General features: G+C 34.4%; 1 protein-coding gene across 1 annotated transcript; it reads right to left on the bottom strand.

The window, feature by feature from the left end:
• Nucleotides 1–915: 915 nt before the first annotated feature.
• Nucleotides 916–19,167, bottom strand: LOC125648457 (vacuolar protein sorting-associated protein 26B-like). The gene is made up of 9 exons (XM_048875568.2): nucleotides 18,960–19,167; nucleotides 15,125–15,268; nucleotides 13,828–13,903; nucleotides 12,616–12,772; nucleotides 12,135–12,299; nucleotides 9,786–9,892; nucleotides 8,335–8,403; nucleotides 6,302–6,444; nucleotides 916–3,181 (listed from the first exon to the last, which is right to left on the bottom strand). The coding sequence occupies exons 1-9, from the start codon at nucleotides 18,960–18,962 to the stop codon at nucleotides 3,032–3,034; spliced, it is 1,014 nt and encodes a 337-aa protein (XP_048731525.1). The 5' UTR covers nucleotides 18,963–19,167; the 3' UTR covers nucleotides 916–3,031.
• Between the last annotated feature and the right edge of the window lie 3,772 nt (nucleotides 19,168–22,939).

Genomic DNA, 22,939 nt, shown 5'->3' on the forward strand with positions numbered 1-22,939 from the left:
GCTCTACACAAAACTCATTAATTAGTCTTGTCAAAATGCCCTTTGCATGCTACTCCCATGGGACAAGTGGAATTTCTCATGTTATTGTTAGAAACAAAGGAAACATTACATAGGCTAAAAAAAGCTGTACAGTATATCATAAAAAAAATATGTGTTTTCTTGATGTAACATTTTTGAATGAGGTTTTCTACAAAACTCTTATATGAGTAGGGATTGTACCAATTATAACATACTTTTTTCAAAAAATCACTTCAACTAAATGTCACAGTGACCTTAAAGTACAGTGCGACACACCTTCTACCTAAGATGCATAAGTTGACCAAGTTTCATGATTCTAGATCAAATAGTTTTCAAGTTATGAGCCGGACAGGGTTTTACCATATTTGGCCATATCTTCTTAATTAAAAGTCACAGCGACCTGGTTTTAATGTGCGACACACCTTCTACCCAAGATGTATCAACTGACAAAGTTTGATTATTCTAGGCCTTATAGTATTTAAGTTATGAGCCGGACACGAAAAAGCTAACAGACGGACGGACAGACGGACAGACATGAAGGCCATAACATAATACGGCCCGTCTTAAGACGGGCGTATAACTACATCTCTAATTAGGAAATATACCAAATTATAAATTTTGAGACCCCGACATTCTGACTGTAGGGACTTGTAACATCATCACTTTTGTGGACATTTGTTTTTAAAGACAGATCTTGTTTTGTGCTGATGCCAAGTATTAGAACTTAACTTAGATATGCAGAACAGGAAAATCATCATAGATTTTGTAGTCCTTGGGGCTAGTGATACTTTTAACTACTAAAATATTACTCAGGTGACCGATAAGGCCTATGGACCTCTTGGTTTGGGAGGTTTTTTCTTCTAATTTTCAATTTATTAATCACACATAACAAGTCAGCTGTGTATTAAGATTTTTATTTGTTTAAATTTTATAGGAAAAACAAGACAAGGAATTGCCAACAAAACTGAAGAACTCTGCCAACAATCATACTGTGTAAACATTAATTTCAATATAGTAAATTCAAAGCTAGCAATTGGTTAGAGCAAGTCCGAGTTGCACCAAAATGGTTTTTACTGAAGACACCATTTGCACACTCACTTGTAATTCACCAAGTCTTGGATAAAAGGGTTTATAACCTTAATCAATCTTATTGCAATATCTTGCTTCACTATCAAATGCAAAACACGGCCCTTAAGTATGAACTGAATTTGTTTTTATAAACAGAAATGCAATAAACTGCACAATATGGCAAGTTAGTAAAATTGCTGCAACAGATGTATCAGTGTTATTATTTGCATTTCAAGAACATCTGGTCCCCGCTCACCACTATCTTCAATCCCCTGACACAATTCCTTGACATATAACATAGAGATACTTATTTTACATATCATACTGGAGTATGACTGCAAGTGTAACATTTTTACTTCATAAATACATTATATATATGATGTCTTTCACTCAGTATCTGACAAGCACACATTTCAAACCTTCTCACAAATCACACTCAAACTTTTAACTACCATCATTTTAAATTTACAACGCTTAACAGAGATTGGTACATACATAAAACATAGCACAAGCATAAGTTTTTTCCTCACTATTCTAAACATCAACAGCTTTTTTCTCTACTGAAACACTGTTTAATCATACATGGAATGACATGCTAGTCAACAATTTAGCACGTTTGCTGTTTATCGATTAAACAGCACAAAGGATTTCATGATTGAAATGTCCAATTAATGAAGTACATTTTATAGCAAATATTACTAATCATTGATGTGAAATTCTTTCACTAAAACTATTTTATGTTCCTCAGAAGACTAAATATTCACTAAATCATCATTTGGTTTGGTAATTGTCCATTAACTTAGGATTGCTGCAATTATTCGAATATATGTCAATTTAACATTCCATAGCCAACACAAAGAATAAACGAAACTTGTAATGTCATTGAATTTATAATAATAATTTTTGTAGGGTAATGTGAACTTAAACATTGTTAGAGCTTTAAAGGTTTGCAAAAACCTAGATGAAAGCAGATCAACTGCTCATAAACCACTTTTATTTCACTTAGCCCTCACATTTCTTTGATTTTTACCGATCAAGGGAGTGAATTTGAAATCACATACTTGGTATGACTTAACATTGCACATAACTGCAGACACAAGTCCACGTAATTTCCTCTATATTGTATTTACATTTGTACAAAATTACATAGCACTGTAACATATGGCTATCAATGGGAAACTAATTCAACTAAATCTGACACGTGCACCCCAATACAAAGGACATTTTATAAACAAAGATGGCATTTGATGTACATTAGTACTGGATTTAAATAACTGAAATATCCTTTCACATGAGAGAAATTTGTAACTTGGTTAACCCTTCTCCATGTTATGTCTCATGGTTCATGGACTAGTATACAGCTTGAACAAACATATGCTACTTTTGCAAACATCCATTTACCCATTGTCACCAACTTTCGTAAAAATGAATTTTCTTTTCCAAATTGCAACAAAATATCAAAATCCATGTCTGCCATTAAATTGCAAGTTCATGATATCCCTCAATTATTCTGAGAGGAAAACGATTATTTCATGTCTGATAATGAAAGTATCTATCAAAGTTCAAAGCCTATTTAACAATGCCAAAATTGTCCATCTGTATATATGGTCCCAAACATCAAAGGCTAACACATTACAAATTGTACAATACACATATCTTCATATGTTGATTTTTAATAAATACCCATGTCAAAAAAAAAAGAAAAAAAGAAAAAAGGAATCTGACAAAAAACTGAAGAAACTTTGTTCAGGAACAATTATTGCAAAGTGTGGAAACACCAATGTTTGCTTAACATGGCAACATGGGCGCAAAAGTGATGACAGGTAAAACATATACATAGGAGCTAATTTTGTACATACACACACTGAATGAAATAATTAATGTTTCTATGATAACCACAAAACGCTTGTGACAAAAGAATGATAGGACAGGACAGGTGGTGATATCATTGGCTGTCTGAGTTCTCCTCTGATGGTTTTAGTGATGGTGGTGGTAATGCTTCCTTGTGGTGTTGCATTGAGTGGTGTGTTTGCCTCTTCTCTCCGGCTGCTGCAACACGACGGGCTTTGTCAGCACGACGGAAAATTGTGATCTCCTGAAATAACACAGCAAATTTGTAAACAATTTCAAAGCTAGTATCTGGTTACAGTATCTTTGTTCACATCTTCGCTTGTCAAAGGTTCTGATCTGCTATTTTCATCTTCACCAAATTCAAACTACATGTACATGTACATCTGCAAAGTCTGGAGATGACAATAACGGCTTGGAAACTTTGGCCAGCAAAGATCTTTTGTTTATAATGTAAAGGACAACCCCATATTCATTCCTGCTTCAACAGTGAGTGAACAAAGAATGAATGGTGAGCAAATGTGGAGAGTGAACGGAGCACAAATCAAATGTCATGAGTCAAATGCATGTGAAAAGTGAATGGTGAGTAATCAGTGAAAGGGTGAATAATTTATTCGGAATGTCTCAGGTGATTTCTCTGGTGGTCGAGCAGTCTGGCGCATGAGTCACATGCTGCCAAGAGATTTGGTTCCACAGGTCGTGAGTTCAAGCCTGGGCAGGGGGCCTTTATTATAGTGAATTTTCCTATGCTTTATATAGAATATTTCTTCACTTAGAGCAGTTATGTTTGTCTAGGAGTTCATATTGCAATCTATGTGCTTTGTAGCAGCAGAAACAGGCTAATTCCAGAAGTCATTCTAAAAAAAAGTGCATATACATCCAATGATCGATTATGAATGAAAATAATTGATCATCAAAATAGGTAGCTTTTTTTCAACAATCAATGTTTTCTGACTATAGGTAAAACACTAAAATTTGATGAAATGCATTTTTCATAATGAAGAAACTAAACCTTATTTTCAACATAGATATACTACCACATGTTAAAACTCAGCATAAAAAAGAATTTGGTAATATAACCTTTCTATACACCGTTTGTTAATACTATTTATGTAAAGCTTAGGACAGCAATGTCAAACACACCCCAAATTTGCAGATTATGGAGAGTAACTGCAAAATGAAGGCCATTAAAGAAAAGAAAAATATTTAATACAAAATTTAAGAAATTGTTTAGCATGCTTAACAAGAGCAACGCCAACGTGGCATAATACGCCTGTAGATTTTGCTCAAGGAAAACATATTTCAGTGGGATTCATATTTTAGTGAAGTTAGCACTGTCCTCTGTGAGCTAATTCATTATTATGCTTGTAGAAATGGATATCAAGATATAAAGAGGCATAGCCTTAGAATGCGCTACTTCATAAATATGCTAATGGTTCGGTTTGTATCCTGCCCACAAAGTTTTCCTAATAAGTGATATTGCGACCTTGACCTTTGACTTTGAAAAACAATAGACACCTTCCTCTCATCATGATGATCAAATATACCAAGTTATAATATCCTGGAGCTTACGGTTCGGTTTGTATCCTGCCCACAAGGTTTTCCTAATAAGTGATACTACGACCTTCACCTTTGACCTTGAAAAACAATAGGCATCTTCCTCTCATCATGATGATCAAATATACCAAGTTATAATATCCTGGAGCTTACGGTTCGGTTCGTATCCTGCCCACAAGGTTTTCCTAATAAGTGATACTACGACCTTGACCTTTGACCTTGAAACACAATAGGCACCTTCCTCTCATCATGATGATCAAATATACCAAGTTATAATATCCTGCCCACAAGGTTTTCCTAAAAAGTGATACTACGACCTTGACCTTTGACCTTGAAAAACAATAGGCATCTTCCTCTCATCATGGTGATCAAATATACCAAGTTATAATATCCTGGAATTTACGGTTCGGTTTGTAACCTGCCCACAAGGTTTTCCTAATAAGTGATACTACGACCTTGACCTTTGACCTTGAAAAACAATAGGTGTCTTCCTCTCATCATGGTGATCAAATGTACCAAGTTGTAAAGTCCTAGGGCTTATGGTTCAGTCTGTATCCTGCCCACAAGGTCCGGACAGACGGACAGACAGACAGACGGATGACGCCATACCATAATACGTCCCGTCTTTGACGGGCGTATTCATACTGCATCAAATACCAAGGTGTGGTGCCTATAGTCATTCGCTGGGGACTTTTTACAACATTTATACGTATAGTTGAACTATATCAATTAATATTTCATCTTAATCAATTAAAAATGCCTTTGCACTTTTACATATTTTCTTTTATAATCAAGATGGCTTAATTACGAGCATTGTTTTGAATCTATCGTATTGTTTTAGAAAGAGTTTTATTTCAGTAACTTGCTTAAAGGGGAATTAATTGTGAAAGTTATGACAACCATTTTTTCTCTCAAAAAATCTCTCAATGGCATAGGAATGTATAATAATGACTAATAAAAACATTTCTTTCCTACAAAAACAAGAAAAACCTAATAAAACGAAGTCAGATAACCGTTTTAAATAAAAAGAAATCTATAAGGAAGAATTATTGTCTTGCAAGACAATTATTATTTAAGCTGACACTAAAATTACACATTCATGTGCCTGCTTTGAGGTTAAAAAGTGTTTGAAATAATTAGATACTCTGGTATTATTACTGAAATATATAATGTAGAGCAATGTTCATTGAATTCAGTTTTTGGTGACAAAATGACAGCTAATGCCCCTTTAGGAGCAGAACTTTGATTAATGGCATAACCATTACTTAGTACTTCTGTGTTTATTAATTAATGGATAAATAGAGATTTCACATTTATTGCAATCATAAATTAGCATTCTTGCTTCAGCGCAAAAGATATTCTTGAAATAAATTAAATTCATTTATACACAAGAGGGTATGAACTTCCGACGCCTCGTGCTGGCATACTTCATGAAAAGTATGTCAGGGTGAAGTGTTGCAGTTCATACCCTCGTGAATGCATTTTCAAAATTGAAGTTTATATTTTACATTCTACTTTCATTCTTTTCAGAATTTCCAGTCATTAAATTAAACATTCTATATTTTTTATATCAAGATTGAGGAAATGGCTATCATTACAATTTGCAAATATATCAAAAGCAAAATCATTGGAAATGTAAGTATTAAGATATGAATCCTGCTATCAGAAGAACACATGCAGTATCAATCAGTTCGGACATAACCATTCATTTGATGACAGGAAGACACCGCTTTTCACTCAGCATTTCCAACGTCTTCTTAAAAGAAAGGGAAGCAACTTTTGTAATAAAAACAGAACTGAATATCCTTACCTGCTGTTTGAAGTACCGTCTCTCCTCCTCGTCGACCAGGACCAAGTTGAGATAATATCTGACTGAGAACTTTTTGTTTATGTCCCTCATGGTTGGTGTGAGTTCATACCCACTCAGAAACAATCGGATTGGTATTGACTCACCTGAATAGATAATAAGATGAATTAGAATAAAATTATAGAAAGTGCATGTAAAACAGTGCATAAAGTATCATACCCCAAAACCATAGGAGCAGAGTGACATTTATACAATATGCCAGGAATTTTACACAGAATTCTAATTATTGTAGTTAATATCACAGACAAACTGCATTCACTGTTGTACTCCTTTCAACACTTCAGATGGTAAACTGGTCAGATAAAAATTCCTCCATCCATCACCACAGACCGCTAAACCAGTTCAAAGGGGAAACGTCTAATAATGCAATGTTTCGTTTCTGGAGAATTTCCACATGGTTTTAGACATAAAACAATAAAAATGCATTGTACATGCATTCTGAGACCAAGAAAAGTATTTGGAAAAGATGGTAAGTGATAGCGAGCAATATTTGGATTGATTGATTGAATATTGTTTAATGTCCCTCTTGAGAATATTTCACTCATATGGAGACGTCACCACTGCTGGTGAAGGGCTGCAAAATTTAAGCCTATGCTCGGCGCTAATGGCCTTTGAGCAGGGAAGGATCTTTATTGTGCCACAACTGCTGTGACACGGGACCTCGGTTTTTGTGGCCTCATTTTAAATCTTCCCTGAGCAGAAGAAAACATTCTAGGAAGTCATTTTACAGCTCTTATGGGAGAAAGTGATAAAGAAGTGGACTCTGAGGGTTTTTAATTACCCCTTAATTCTTTTTTATATATTGGTAATTTATGTTTAAGCCTGCATATTAAATTTAATTCTTTTTAAAATGAAGTATAATACATTAACATGCACCAAGAAATAAACCTGAAAGAAAGAAATTTGTAACCATAGTAATTTTAGGATGAGTGACTGGAAATTACTCGGTATTCTAGGCTGTCTCTAGTGAAAGTTACTTGGTGTCAAAAGGGTTTTAACATATCAACGAGAGGACCACAGGCCTTATTGGTCACTTGAGTATTAAAATTATCATTAGACCCAAGGGCTACGAAATCTACAAAAAATTTCTTTGTTCTGAATATCTAAGAAAATTCTAATATTCAGCAACGGTATAAAACAAGATGTGTTCTTAATACTTAAATGCCCTTGAAAGTGCCAATACTGATGAAAGACTTTTCATAATGTATGTAAAATTTAAACAATATGACCAATTTGGAACCGTTCTAAAGTCAAAACAAAGGGGCTGCGAAATTCAAAATTTTGATACTTCCTCATCTGCTGTTCCTAAATATGAATTTAGTTTAAAACTGTATCAACAAACTTAAAGATTTCTTTCAAATGATAAAGAAAATGGTCATGATAATAATTTCTGCTCCACCCTGGAAATGAACCCTTACCCCTGGATCATGAAATTCACAATTTCCATAAAGGACTACCTACTCATTTTAAATATCTAGTTAGTTTCAATAGCATTAAAGAAGAAGTTTTTCAAATATTTTACACATAAATACTATATACTAAATTTGGCCCTGCCCTCGAGTCAAAATTTCTACCACGGGGATCATGAAATATACAATCTTGGTAGAGGCCTTCCTGCTCTACATCACTATGCATTTAGGTTTTCTTACACATGTGCAATTGTATTGAGGTAGATATTTAAAATTTGGTTAATTTTTGACAATTTTTGTTCTGCCCCTAAGGCCCCATGGATGCAGGAATCCTAAAATTTACAGTATGTCCCCCTTGTCCAAAAGACGTTTCATACCAAATTTGAAAAAGATTGGAATGGTAGTTATTAAGAAGTTAAAAATGTTCAATTGTTAATGCACGAATCACAACGATGGATGCAAACAAATTGCAAAAGGTCACCATAGTTTACTCAGGTGACTTAATGAATTGTGGAACTTGGACTTGTATTGGGGAAGTCATATAATGAAAAAATAATATGCTTTTACCTCTCACAGGTGCTCCATCCATGATTTCATATTTTGCTATTGTTTCGTTTTCATTATACGTATTGGGACCTAAAAATAAAACAAAAACCTTAATCAATGAAATCAAAACTGAATTTAATAATGACTTAACACACAAGTCCAATATGAAAGACTCTCATTTTTAACAATGTTAAAACTATGAAAATCATTAAACATGTAACTTTACTTGATATACATGTAGTTTTAAAACAACAAGCAAAAATGTTTGATGTTGGCAAATCATTTCACATATTCAAAGCTTACAGACTATCCACAACCTAAGTAACACATTGTCATTTACACCAGTAGTGCTAAAATGAAGTTCTACAGCTGGCACATGCATAATATATGAAATTGCAAAAATATATATAAAAAAAAGATTGCAAATTTTTTACTGAGTCTTAAAAATATATATTTAAAAAAGATTGCAAATTTTTTTACTGAGTCTTAAAAGTAATCCTGCTATGTTATGTGAGCCTAGTCTGGCCCCCATCCCACCACTCAGTTCATTAGTGAAGTCTAAAATCCAAAGTGGTTGTTATGGGGACCAGACTGATGAAAGCCACAATTTAATTCAATATTCAAACCTACATATATTCGAACAATTCTTTTTTTAACCAAACTGGAAATATATCGTCCAAAATATTGAACTAAAACATCTGTAGGGAAATTAGTTCACAGAGACAGCAATGTTTCTAAATATAGAGATGGATAGATATATATTGTTTAACGTCCAGCTCGAGAATTTTTCACTCATATGGAGACGTCAACATTGCCAGTGAAGGCCTGTAAGATTTAGACCTATGCTCGGAGCTTACGGCCTTTTTGAGCAGGGAGGGATCTTAATCATGCCACACCTGCTGTGACACAGGGCCTTGGTTTTTGTGGTATCATCTAAAGGACTGCCTCATTTAGTTGCCTCTTATGACAAGCAAGGGGTACTGAGGACTTATTCTAACCTGGATCCCCATAGATCTCTAAATATAGAGAGAAAACATCAAAACATATAAGTACGCAAATCAATATAGCGATGTCAATGAAAATTATTCAAAGCTGTCAGTTTTCAGTTCACATCGGGCTTTAATGAATGTTTGAAGGTATGTATGGATGCAAAATTACTGGGAAAATATGTTAGAAATTTTTTTTTTCTTAAAATTTTCAGACATGTGCAGCAAGAAGTTTTTATAAGGGGTGGATCTGTTGCTCTCTGACATGTTCCAACTCCAGAGTTAGTTCTGCTGCTATTAAATCTATAGCTCTACAGTGAATGTTAAATTTTATGATGGGGTCCCTAAACATCACAGGTTACCTACTAACATGCAGTTTAATATGAAATACAATGTAGCTCTTCAAAGGTGTTATGACAACTTCTATTCTATTACAGAAACTGATGTGACAGAATACCAAACAGTGCAGTAATGAATGACAGATACCTGTCCCGGTGCTCTCCCTCTTGATAATTTGAATTTCCATATGCTTGATTTTAATTCGTACTAACAAGAAGTATATCTTTCCGACTATAACATCCTTCAAGTGGTACCTGTATAAATAAAGCAGTTATAACAAAAGAGAACTAAAAAAAAAAAAAAAAAACCACAAGGCCAAAACACTGAAATCATCTGTCATCCTTTGATGGCAAAATATATACAGCTATGCAACCAGGCATTGAAAAGAAGTAGTGAAAAACATTCAACCAACACACACCATTTCTATGCCAGTAACATAATATTTATAATGTACTCGAAATAAATTTCACAACATAGAAACAAATGCATAGCTCATTTGTTTGCGAGAAAGCATCCCAATATTTTCTGACAACAAATACTTAAGTAATGAAAGTTTCTGTTATGGATTTCGAGAAGACCTAAAAGTGAATTATTTTCTGAAATATTTAACAATAAGAAATTGCTTGCGTTTGTTGTTTGTATCTATATTTCATAATGATTAATCCCTCCAACAAATATCTCTCTAACAATGAAAATAAATTATTCCACCTATGAATACAGTAACACGAGAAAAGAGTCTAACAATGTACACAGCACAATTCATAAAAAGCATCATTTTTCATCATTGTATTTTTTTTCTGAATTTCTACACATGTGCCATGCATTACATTTTCACTCAGGACAAAGCTAAAAAGACAGCTTTCCAAGTATCGAAAAATTAGGGTTTATGACAGGTATCCTTACATGGTGATTTCCACCAACACCCCTACCAGAGAAGGAAAAATCATTTCATCTTTTCTAGAATTGGCGGGATTATGGACTACATAAAGCACAAACAATTTGCAAAGCACATAGACATCCTAAACTTTTTTTCTGTTATCAGTCTTTACATACATTCTTAAGAAATTTGCTGTCAGAATTTGGAAGTCACATGACCAAAGCTTTCCTATCAAAGATCACCTGCTCCTGTCGTTTCACGCCTCACTATTGCTAGTTCCATGTAGCGTATTTTAATGCGAACCAGTAGAAAATATATTTTCCCAACAATTACATCCTTTAAATGGTACCTCAAATAAGCATGAAGAGAAAAGATATGTTTTAAAAAACACCAGTGTCTAACTGATTTTTGTTTTGCAAATTTAAACATGAAATATATGAACTTCAGTACCCAGTGTTTTTTTTCCAGTACTTTGGGACTGGGGTCTGAACAGTTGGGAAAATTAGCGGCAAAATCAAGAAAATTGTGGAAATTCATTTTTTATGAAAATTTGTGATATTCATCAATCACATATACATATGTACATGTATTTAGAATAAAGTGTCTTTAAAGTATAATTAATGATTAACAACCATGCTTCATATCTGATAAATACCAGCACTGTGACAGTTTTCACAGTACTAAAACCACAGTAAGGTTTTCATCACTGGAAGTAAAGTGTACATATATAAACACAATATAAACATTGTGTTTAGATAAGTCATACAAAGAATTTTCAGAATTTACTAGGGGGAATTTTTTGGTCAGATTTTGGGAAAATTTCAAGGAATTTCTGATTGGGACTGGGGCCGATATTCAGCCCCAAGAAAAACACTGGTACCATAACTATTCATAGAAAACTCCTGAATTAACCAATGAATATGTCATGAATACACAACAAGAGGCCCAGGGGCCTTATATGTCACCTGAGTATCATGTAACAACCTTCCAATGTTTGAATTAGGTTTGTGTTTAAATATAAGAATTTTACTTTTGGATGGAAGAAACATTGAATAGCTATGTGGTCATGAAGTACATGTGTCATTTTTATGTTCAATCAATAATCCTTTTTAAAAAACCTAGGTCTGAGACATCATAAAGAAAACGGTTATTTACTCCTTAGATAAATCCAATATACATAATAATTTCATGTCTGTCAAGCAAAGGGTTCTTAGAGTATTGAGTAGTTGTATATATTCCTATTATTCAGTTTACCCTTGCCTTTGTGATTTTATTAGCTACAAAGGTCATCTTCTCCGAAAGGAACCAGTTTTTTTTAAAATTACACTCATTTTGATGGTTTTTGCCCCACCCCTCAGGCCCCAGGGGGGCAGGGACTACGAATTTCACAATTTTTGTTCCCCTCCACCCACAGATGCTATATGCCAAAATTGGTTGAAATTGGTTCAAGGGTTTCAGAGAAGAAGCTGAAAATGTTCAAATGTTAACGCACGACGAACGACGACGGACAAAAACAGATAGCAATAGGTCACCTGAATGATTCAGGTGACCTAAAAATACTAACACTAAATACCTAGCCTTTCTATAAACATCTCTGGAAATGTCCTTCACCTACTTACTTGGATTTATTATATTCGAATTCTATATGTAGGCAGTCTTCAATGCCCACCTCCATTTTGATGCTGCTGTTCATGTCAGGGTACTGTGATAACGTGTGTACTACTATGTCCTGCTCTTTCACAGTATCTGACAATCGCTTCACAATGGTCACACGTAAAAAGTACCTGTTCATGACAAAATAAATTCCTAAGGTACAATAATGAAAACAAACACATTCATGTCTCAGTGGAAAAGCCGACTACAGATTGAAATTAAACATTTTTCTCCCTAACAGGGTACTTTTCTCACTTTTTAAGCATCTATTTTCATGTTCAAAGTACAGTACAGGTATACATAGATTCACCTTATCTCAGAGATAGTATACATGTACAGAGCATAAGCTCTTTAAAAATAAATCAATGTTCATTACTAAAACTCCCTCACTAACAGTACCAACAAACACAAATCAATACTGACAGCAAACTGCAGCAGATTACTCACCGTAACCTAACATTGGCACCTGTGTAGGATTCGTATGGTTTTTCTACCTGTTGAAATTCAAAAGCAAAAGTTGTGCTTCCAGTGATCTCCCCTGGTCGAGCCAACTCCTTGACGAGGGAAGTGAATTCGTGGTGATTTCCTCTATCATAATATAATTCTAGAACAGATTTAAAAATGGAGTCAGTTATAAAACTCATTCACAGTCTTGATACACCATCTAAAAATATTTTTTTGTATTCATACACACTGCAATAAGATCATCAGATACTCACTGCTCTTGACCAATATTGCAATAATTAAGTGCTAAGCTTATAAATGACTTACATAATTATAATTCTGATATCAGCATTGAATTACTCTACTCCCTAAACAGATGTTTGCAGTGTATCACACCTTGATAAACAGTTATAAATAAATAACCCAAAGAGATGATTAAAGCTTTGTTTTATTACAATCTCTTTATTTGCGTTGATTTTCATTACATTGTTTTTGTTGTGGAACTATACTTCATTATAATCACTGAAACATTCATTGTACTTATTTTATTCATAACAGTGCAGCCAGGAAGCTTGAGTTAGATTCTCGATCCCAGTGCCACATCAAACCTCAAGACTTTTGACATAGATTGTGACAATTCTTAGTTTAAACAATATTTATTCAATAAATTGATGGGATTGAGCAGCAGGCTTTGCGTTTCTGAGCCAAGCAACCAGCCTTAAAGGTGAAAGTCACAGACCTTATGCAATCTGACCTTAAAAACAAAGGTATCACGTCACAGAAGGTGTTGGCATAATAAAGAAACCTCACTGCTATGGATATAAGTGCTATATGCAAAATTTGTAGCACTTCTCCTAAAGCTGTTGACCTCTCTATACAAGTGAAAAAATCTGGGATTGGACTAAAAAACAAAAAATAAACATACATGTACATTTTTATCATGTACAAGGTTGATATCTATTCAGATGGAAAAAAGATGAATATGTGTGGAATTTTTGGCAGTCGGGAGGGTTTACTACGTACACATATGAAAACACTGTACATCTAAACAGAAGATGTAACAAATAAAACATCTTCAATTCCCAATTTTACTAGGGCTGCAAATGTGTGCGAGTGAGTAAGAATTTTACTCCCAGCTTTTCCATGAACATTCTGGACAATCTCCTACAAACATTTAAATCATTCTTCTTATAGACTAGTAAACAAGTTTCTTACCTATCTGTCCTATAAATTCTATTTTTATGCCTTGATGTTCCATTTTACTGCCTGATTTTTTCATTGTAATATTAACCTGTAAAATAAATTCTAAAATTGTTTACATGAATAATTTCAAGTCATTTTACCATAAACTATCATCAATAAAGTTCTCTATTCATAAGAAATAAAATGTGAGCATCTGTCTGATTATGTATCCTTTCATTCTCTATGTCTATAAAAAAAAAAAAAGAACAACTCATGTTAAACCTATCACTACAAACAATCTAATTAAAATCAGATCCTAAGATACGCCCACAATCACTACAATAGGATCTGTCATAACCCCATAGGGGGTCACATCCACATAACCTTTTGCTTGGAATATTCATGAGAACATCAGCCAGTCAGATTGCCACATACAATGATGGCTATTTAGGCAGTTCCCGGCAATTCATAAACAAGTTGCAGTAATCTCTCTCCCACGAAGTTTATTACATATTATAGAATTGTATATTCTCACATAAGGAGTTTTAAACTTTCGCAAAAATGCCTAATCTATTCCATTCATACTGACAACAAAACGTATGATATAAAATACACCCAAATTAAATTAATTGTGAATTGCGATTTACATGTATGTATGAATAGGAATGGGTATGATTTGAATAGTTTTCAAGATGATTTACTTAATTAACGCGAGGAATATTACGCCAGTTGACGTAAACGGTGCATTGTGATGTAACCTCTAGCTGCGTTATGTTTTTCTTTCAAACCAAACAATCGCAGCAATTTTCTTTAAATTGTGAACACCGACAACTTCATTGGCAAAGCGCTGATTGGCTAACATAAAGTTCACATGACCCCAGTCAGGTTATGTCAGATCTTCTTACACATAGTATTCGGTGCAGATCTGATTTTAATTAGATTGTCACTACAAATTTAATTGGTAATTTACCAATTAAATATTACTAAAACCAAAATAAAAAGTAAAATAGATGTCGCAACTTCTTTTAATTGAATCAAGACTCAATAATAATTTGGTATTTCTGTCTGTTCATGCAATATATCAAGGATATTGATTGATTAAAATATGCATTTGTAATACTATGCTAGATAAACTTCCCTATTACTTCTCATCCACTCCACAAAATGTTGAACCTCTACACCCAAACTTGAACACTATGATTATAGAGGAAAACTTTTATATAAAACACAAATCTTCAGAGCAACTCAAGGACAATTTTTTTGTTGCTAATTCATGTGCATAGTCTGGTCATGAATAAAAATAAAAGTAAGAATTTCTTTTTCCACAAACCTTCCCAGCAACTGTTTCTCCATCATAGTACAAGAAATGCCTTTCTTTTTTGCCATCTTCTGTCTTGATTTCAGCAGTTTTTCTAGATTCTTGTCCATCTAGCACTATCTCAATGTCGGCACTTGGGCCGAATCCAAAGAAACTCTGAAATTTGAAGTCATTCAAGATGTGAGAATGTGAACATTATAGGACTAATGATAAGGGCTCTATTTGTCCTTCAAAATTAACATTTGTCATATGCTTCAAATTAAATGTATAATGTATAAAAATCCCAATGCAACCCTGTTGGCATTCTCATGATCAAAAACCTGTTTTGCTGCCATTTTCAGTGTTTAGTCGTGAAAATGACGGTTTTCTAACTTTAACGTAGTTCCACACTCCTGTGACGTCATAAGATTTTGCAAAGTCAATGATTTAATGACTGGAACATAAATTTTGTTGGAGTCTTTTTCAATAGTTATTGTTAAGATATTGTTACCCATAAAATATTTCAAAAGTCATAATTATGTTTGAATAATCAATGATATGTTTCAAAATATTGAATCCAAGGGCAATAACTCTGTTTTCATTGAATTTTTTATCAAGTCTATTATACGATAGATTTCCTTTATTTTTCACAAACATTTTACCAAGTTGATAAAGAATCATTATCTGTGTCTTTTCATGAAATTACATAATATCTTAATTCCCGAATGATTTTGAATAGCTCAACTGTATGGTGCAAGACTTCGGTTTTTTTTTTTCCAAGGGGGGGGGGGGGGGGGAAGCTATAGATTTGAAATTATTAAGGAAAGGTGTGGATTTTTTTTCATAAATAACTATAACAGATGTACATCTACTAATATAAACAGAAAAAATGATAGGTAAACCATGATATAAGGAAAATATGTCCACATTTGTTTGTTTTTTAACATTTTGGAGAATAATGCTAATTCAATAATTTTGCACATATCATTCTAAAACTTGATGAACATATTGAAAATGACTTGTGTTTTAGTTATTGACATGTTTCCTGATAAATAAATGCAATTAAAAAATATTTTGTTGCTTTTATTTTAAAATAACAACAAAAAGCGGTTTCCAATAAATTTCATAAAAATCTACAGGGGTACATGACTTCAGTAGTGTCTGTAATGAAAATTAATATGGAAACCCTTTACTATTTTGCCTTTTTACATTACTCTGATTGTTAATTTATTGATTCCAAACAAAAAAATGTTACCTAAACCCCAAAAATCCAGGACTAAGGACCCACCTTAAACATTTTATTCTCTTAACATTCAACACAGACAAAACTTCAAATTTATACCAGATTGATCTTTACAGCATATACAGGATAATAAAATTATACTTGTGCAAAGCTGTGCTCAATGTTTCCTGAAGGAAAAATGTTCATAAAGAGTGACATTTTAACTGCATTTCAGGGCTCAAAATTAGCGAGGAATACTCGCAAAATGTGAGTACATTTGAAAAATAGCGAGTTAAAATAGTGGACACTTGAAAATCTTATCGAGTGGTGATTTACAAACCATGATCGTATCGTATCCATTTTATACGGTGAGGCGTAATTGGCTTTTCTTAAACTTGCAGTCATAATCATACAAACGTTTACATGAACGACTGATTTCAACAACCATTTTTATCCGAAATTTTCTTTTTGATTGTTTAAAAAAGAAATTTGGAGTCAAACAAATGTATTAAAGGTCGGATATTGCATTATGATGAAAAATATAGAAATGTGCCACAATTCCTGTTTACTTAAAGAATTGATTGAATTGAATTCCAAGTATGAGGATTTTGTTATTCATTTATCTAAAAAAAAAAAAAAAAAAATTGGTGTCTTATATGTGTTACCAAGTCTTCTGGTAGTCATTTTTATCAGAATGGAAAGTAGCGTCATTTGTTAATTATATTAATCACTCAAACACGTCCTATCAACATTAATTAATTGTCATATTGAGGTCGGACTGTAGTGATAATATGAGAGCACTGCTCACCACATAGACGATTATCAAAAAAGTTCATGGGACTCATGCTGCTTATAAACCATGAGTCCAGGATTCGCTTTGAAAAATCACTAGTAACAACCCTGATGTGGCATGAAATTGGCAGAACTTTGGATCTAGACTTGTGGTAAACAGGTTATGGATTAGAGGTGCGATAGTCAAGAGACCTAGGCATTACACCATATGACTTGCATAACTTAGTGACTTGTCCAAACGATGCCTGTTGACCCACTAGACTCGGTAATGATGGGAAAATTCATTGATTAAAAAAAAAACACATGAAAAAAGAGCACTGCTTCAATATTTTTATTTTAGCTTGTAGGTTTTCATCTTAGCCTGTGGATTCTATACCCACAGGCTAAAATTAGCCTGTGGTATAAAAAGTTTATTTTGACCCCTGCATTTGAATAAAATTGTGAAATTGTGTCACTCTCGATGTTCTCCATTAAATGACTGTTAATATCAGAGATATAAGGCATGTCACATCATGCATATATTATGTGAACATGTACTGGATATTTCTTTTTTTTAAAAAAGATTTACTCTTATCTTTACACTACAGGTTTGAAAATATTTATTATAAAGGTTGTTATCATACATATCTCTTTCATATGAATTTGATCACAACACGGCGTCCAGAGTTCAATAAAATTTGTAAAAATATTCTGTAGTACACCATTACAGCTGTCTATATGGCATTGTTTACTGAATGTTCAATAAGTACACCATTACAGCTGCCTATATGGTATTGTTTAGACTTTACTGAATGTTCAATAAGTTAATTGACAAACTGTCATTAATTATAAACACTCCTAAGTTAAGAAGATTCAACTCAAGGGAAGGTTTTAAGAGGTTGGGAACACTTCCCCTATAGCGAGATATTCTCGCTAAAACGCGATTATCCCTCTTTAGCGAGAAATAAACATGACCATAAACAGGTGTTTTGGCGTCTTTATTGAAAATAATGGCAAATCCCGTGCAACACTGAATAAGTGCGACACACACTCAACATGATGCGAATTGTTTCTATGAAATTGACAACATAGTCATGAAATTGCATATCAAAGTTGCTGCGTAAGAGGGAAGCAGTCTGAAATCCAATACACATCGTGAGTGTTTTTGTTTTGATTAATATATTTGCAGAAGTATCAGACATTTTAGCACTTTTTCTTCTTTTCACGTGAATCACGAAGAAATGTACTCCAGGGGTGTTTTTCTCGGTTGTATGGGATATATTTATTCTCGCTAGAGAGGGATAATCGCGTTTTAGCGAGAATATCTCACTTATAGGGGAAGTGTTCCCAACCTGTTTAAAGAAGCATTTTGGAAAAATAAGTATTAGATATATATTAACAAAATAAACATAAGAAAATCCACTTAACGCACTGATACAAAAAATAAAACCTGGCAACAAAATGTTTCTCAAAGAAAAATTCCTGTGCACTTCAGCAATATTTTTTCTGTTTACGTTCATTTATGACATCTCCTGAGGAAATTCGAACTAATCTAATTTACACCACTTTCATATTTGAATTTTACATTATTTTTTCCACATATCTCAAGGTTTCAACTAAATCCATCACCATTATACTATACCTCAAACACTTTTCACAATATACAATAAAATATGATAAGTTGTATTGATTCTTTCTTATTAATGTCATGTGATTAACTTATTCTTGGCAAACCACCCACAAATGTAAAGTAGAAAAGTTGCCAATAACCACATGCAATAAAGCATTTGGTCATATATTCGCTATATATTAGGACTTCGAATATGTACATAGGCATAACATTAAAAAACAAAATCGTATAAACAAAAGCTTTACCATTTTCAAGTCCCCTCCTCCTCTTCGTCGTACATCGACTGAAATGGCGGCTTGTTCTCGCGGAAGTGAGATCTTTCTAAATTTTGATTTTTTAAGTAGGCCTAACAAATTTTTTATATAATAGTTATTTCATGTTTTTTTTTTAAATTGTATCACTTTATATAGACCCAGAATAAAATTTGATTTTATGAAATGAAGGAATAAATATAACGAAACCTGAATCGCACGAACAATATAAATCCGGAAAAAAGTACTGAGCTTGCCCCCTTCTCTCTCTCTCCTTTTTTCTTCTTTTCTATACCCTCCCTCCTCTACCCCACAGTTAACCTTGTCCTTCCCATATTTTATGAAGATATCACCTATATAGCGCTCTCGCTTCTCGCCGCTGCGACCCCAGTTCGATCCCCGTGATCGGCAGTGGTTTATGTGATTGTCCGCTTGAACACGTGGGTTTCCTCCGGGTACTCCGGTATTCTCCCACCTAAATGATCCCCCTAGCGCAAACATTTGTGTATCAAAGGACCCCATTGGAAATAAGCTTTTGAGCTTACATGGGTTATCTTTGTTATCTATGTATGTAAGTAAGAAAGTAATTTATTTCCAATTTTGGGCCCAGAGGGCATACAAAGAATACAAAGTTCATATACATAAATCATAAAAGAGTGATTATCCAAAAGATAGATGAAAAATAAAATTTACAAGTTCATGATAAATCAACTTTTCTTAGTAATGAACAGCTATATATGTCACAGGATGAAATAATTCATATTTAACATAATATGTTTTACGGCGTGACCGTGTTTGAGGGCGAAGCAAAAAAGTTTTGGCATTAGTATCTATATCCAAAACAGGACAAAAACGTCCCGAAGTTAGCACGCGGACGGAGCTGTATCAAAGCATCCTAATTTTGGACATTTGATCCGCCTATATATGGAACGCGGGAAATATAACACAATTGATATAAACAGTACATTGTGACGTCATATTCAGCGTCGTTATTTAGCAAATTTACAAACATAGCGTTTGAACCACAACAAAAAACATGGCGTTAAACGTAGAGTGATTATATATGATTTACATGCTTTTACGGATTTTATGTAACATCTCAGAACGACGTGAACTAGGGTAGACGAGATTCAAAATGGAGGAATACATGTCCACGCGCTAATATTCGAATCGACGCCATTGGTACCAAACTTTTCAAGTTCCATAGGTATGGTTTAATTTTTCATTATTTTCCTATATTTTCCTTTTAAACATGTATATACGTGTTACCTATAGGGAGAGCTCCGCTCTCACGGCCCTTCGGGCCGTGAGAGGGCTTCGCCCTCTACTAGTATAATTTCATTACGTTACTGATTTCATCGTAAGTCGTTTCATTTCATTCATATTCATGGGGATGAACGCTGATTGGTAGAGAGAGAAGTGTGAAAGGTCAGTATGGTTTGTGTGTAGTTGTGAGTATCTTGTGAGTTGTTTTACTGGTTTGGTGCTATATAAGCAAGATTCGCGCCAATTCCAGAAACTAACCCAGCAACACTCCATACCCGGACTGAGTGACTTATTATTCACATATTGTCACATCAAAGAAACTAAGTTTTACTGCAGTTTCTGTTCTTCCGAGTTTACGGTAAGAGTTTGAATTTACTCTATCGGTAAATATTTATCTATTACATTAATTTATAAATATTTTGTGTATTTTACATATTTTTTAGATCATCCTCCAGAATTAGGATATCACAATAAAGAACTTTAGAACCCGAACCACCAGTGTGTTTTGATTTAAATACATGACGGTTACATATATATATGTAATTGGCAAATTTTTCAATAATACTGTCACATTCGTTGCTCATAAGCCAGATAAATTTTTGTCTATTACACAGGTTTATAAAATTCTTGAACAAAATGTTCATGTACTCTATGAATGTTTTTCTTAAGTGTTGGTATGCTATGTAGTCAAATACAAAATGGAATTCATCTTCTACACAGTCAGACTTGCAGACAGTACATATTCTCTCATTTACATGTGTTTGTGTGTAACGTCCAGTTTCAATAGCCAAAGAGTGAGAATTTGTATGTTTGTTTGTATGTATGTACAGAATAAACATTTATTTATTTATCTAAAGATTGAAAAAAAGATTATAAGAAGTGAGAACTACATTTCAATCAGAAACAAGTTTTTGTGGTTATCAGCCGGAAAATTAGTAGCAGGCAACCTTCAGTCTAGGAAGACGATGCATGGAGTTTGCGCGTTGGTTGGGCCGGGTTCTGGAGCAGCGTTGGCTGTGACTGGTCAAACCGATACGGGAGTGACAGTCCCTCTCACTTGGGTGCACTGAAACTCTAATAATGCAGTGCCTGACATGCTGCGAGCTTTTTTTCTTCTGGCGTTTGTACTCTGTGTGAGTGACGTTTCCATGTAGTTGAGCTCTTATTTAATTGTTGATCTCCAAATTGTTTGTTAGGAGGCTGTTTCTTTCCAGGTGTTCAGGTCGATGCTTAGAGCTTTTTAAATATCTCTCTTCCTGGCATCTTTGAAACGCAGGTGTGGTCGACCTGTGGCTCGTGATCCCTGGGAAAGTTTGGGATCCGTCCATCCTCCATCCGAACAAGTTGTCTGAGTCGTCGCATGCGTCTCTGCTTCAGGGTGGTACATGCTGGGTAAATCTCTCTCTTGAGAACTTGTGTGATGGGTTCTGACCTGCCAGGGGATGTTCAGTATATGTCGGAGACGGCGCATGTGGAAGACGTTCAGCTTAAATATTTGCTCTTGCTTTGCACGCCGTGTCCAAGACTAACTGCCGTACAGGAGTGTGCTCAGAACACAGGCTCTGTAGACTTAATTCTTGGTGCGCTCTGTCAGTTTTTTTGTTGGTCCACACTCTCTAAGTTAATATGTGCAACGTGGTGGCTGCTTTTTCAATGCGCTTAGTCAACTCAATGTCAAGAGAGAGGGAGTTAGAGGTTGTCGAGCCATGGTAGACGAATTAGTTGACAACTTCCAGCTGGTGGTTAGAAATTGTGATGGTGGGAAAACCTTAGAACTACATTGTACGTCTTTGCCAATGACCTGTATCATCATGAGGCTGGTAGTAAGGTTAAAATCCCGACAGGTATCGCTAAAGCATATCATTGGTTTTTCGATGGCAGCATCCAGGCGCGTAGCCAGAAAGAGAATATGTACGCAAAGTATGGCTAGGGGTCTGGGGTAGTCTTGTGGACCCCTTTGGGTCCAGGGCAAATCCTTCATCCCTGGAAGCTCCTTGGTTTTACCAATGAAATCACCTATTTGTGTGCATAGAAACAAGATTTCTTGTCAATTTTCAAACCCAAAAGAATTCACAAAATTATTTTATAGTGTTTTATTATGCCAACTCACTGTATGTACTTGGACTGACTTTACATTCCTTTTACGATTTTTTCCCCAGTTGTTTTCGACTGCATGGTAAATGTACATGTATATATGGTAAATGTTACTAATGAAAGGTGAAGATAACGAACAGTGATCAATCTCATAACTCCTACAAGTAATACAAAATAGATAGTTGGGCAAACACGGAACCCTGGACACACCAGAGGTGGGATCAGGTGCCTAGGAGGAGTAAGTATCCCCTGTCGACAGGTAACAAAGAATATCCTAATCCGTCTACTGTACATGTATGATGTACATTAAAGTGATATTGGACATGATGTTAATGATTTGAACTTCAGAAAGGACTTTAAATTTGATTGAATGAACTTTATGATGATAATTGAATTATAAATTGGGACTATATTATGCATTTACATGAGGCACAGCTATTTTATTAGCAAAGATCTCTCTCTCTTTCTCTCTCTCTCTCTCTCTCTCTCTCTCTCTCTCTCTCTCTCTCAAATGATGTGTATTGTGTATAGGCAACTACGCGCCTGGCTTCATCAGCAAAGATGAAGTCTCGCAGGCATTTAAGCTGTACTTTGGACTTTGCTTGTAGTCTGGA

This window comes from Ostrea edulis, chromosome 6, assembly GCF_947568905.1.
Source record: "Ostrea edulis chromosome 6, xbOstEdul1.1, whole genome shotgun sequence".
In the NCBI taxonomy this organism is placed as follows: Eukaryota; Metazoa; Mollusca; class Bivalvia; order Ostreida; family Ostreidae; genus Ostrea; species Ostrea edulis.

What these genes read in the sequence shown, in the direction of transcription:
- LOC125648457 (XM_048875568.2), bottom strand. An exon ending in GAGAAACAGTTGCTGGGAAG is followed by an intron (nt 13,904 to 15,124) that starts GTTTGTGGAAAA and finishes TTTATTTTACAG; the next exon opens with GTTAATATTACAATGAAAAA. An exon ending in GGATGGAGCACCTGTGAGAG is followed by an intron (nt 6,445 to 8,334) that starts GTAAAAGCATAT and finishes TTATCTATTCAG; the next exon opens with GTGAGTCAATACCAATCCGA.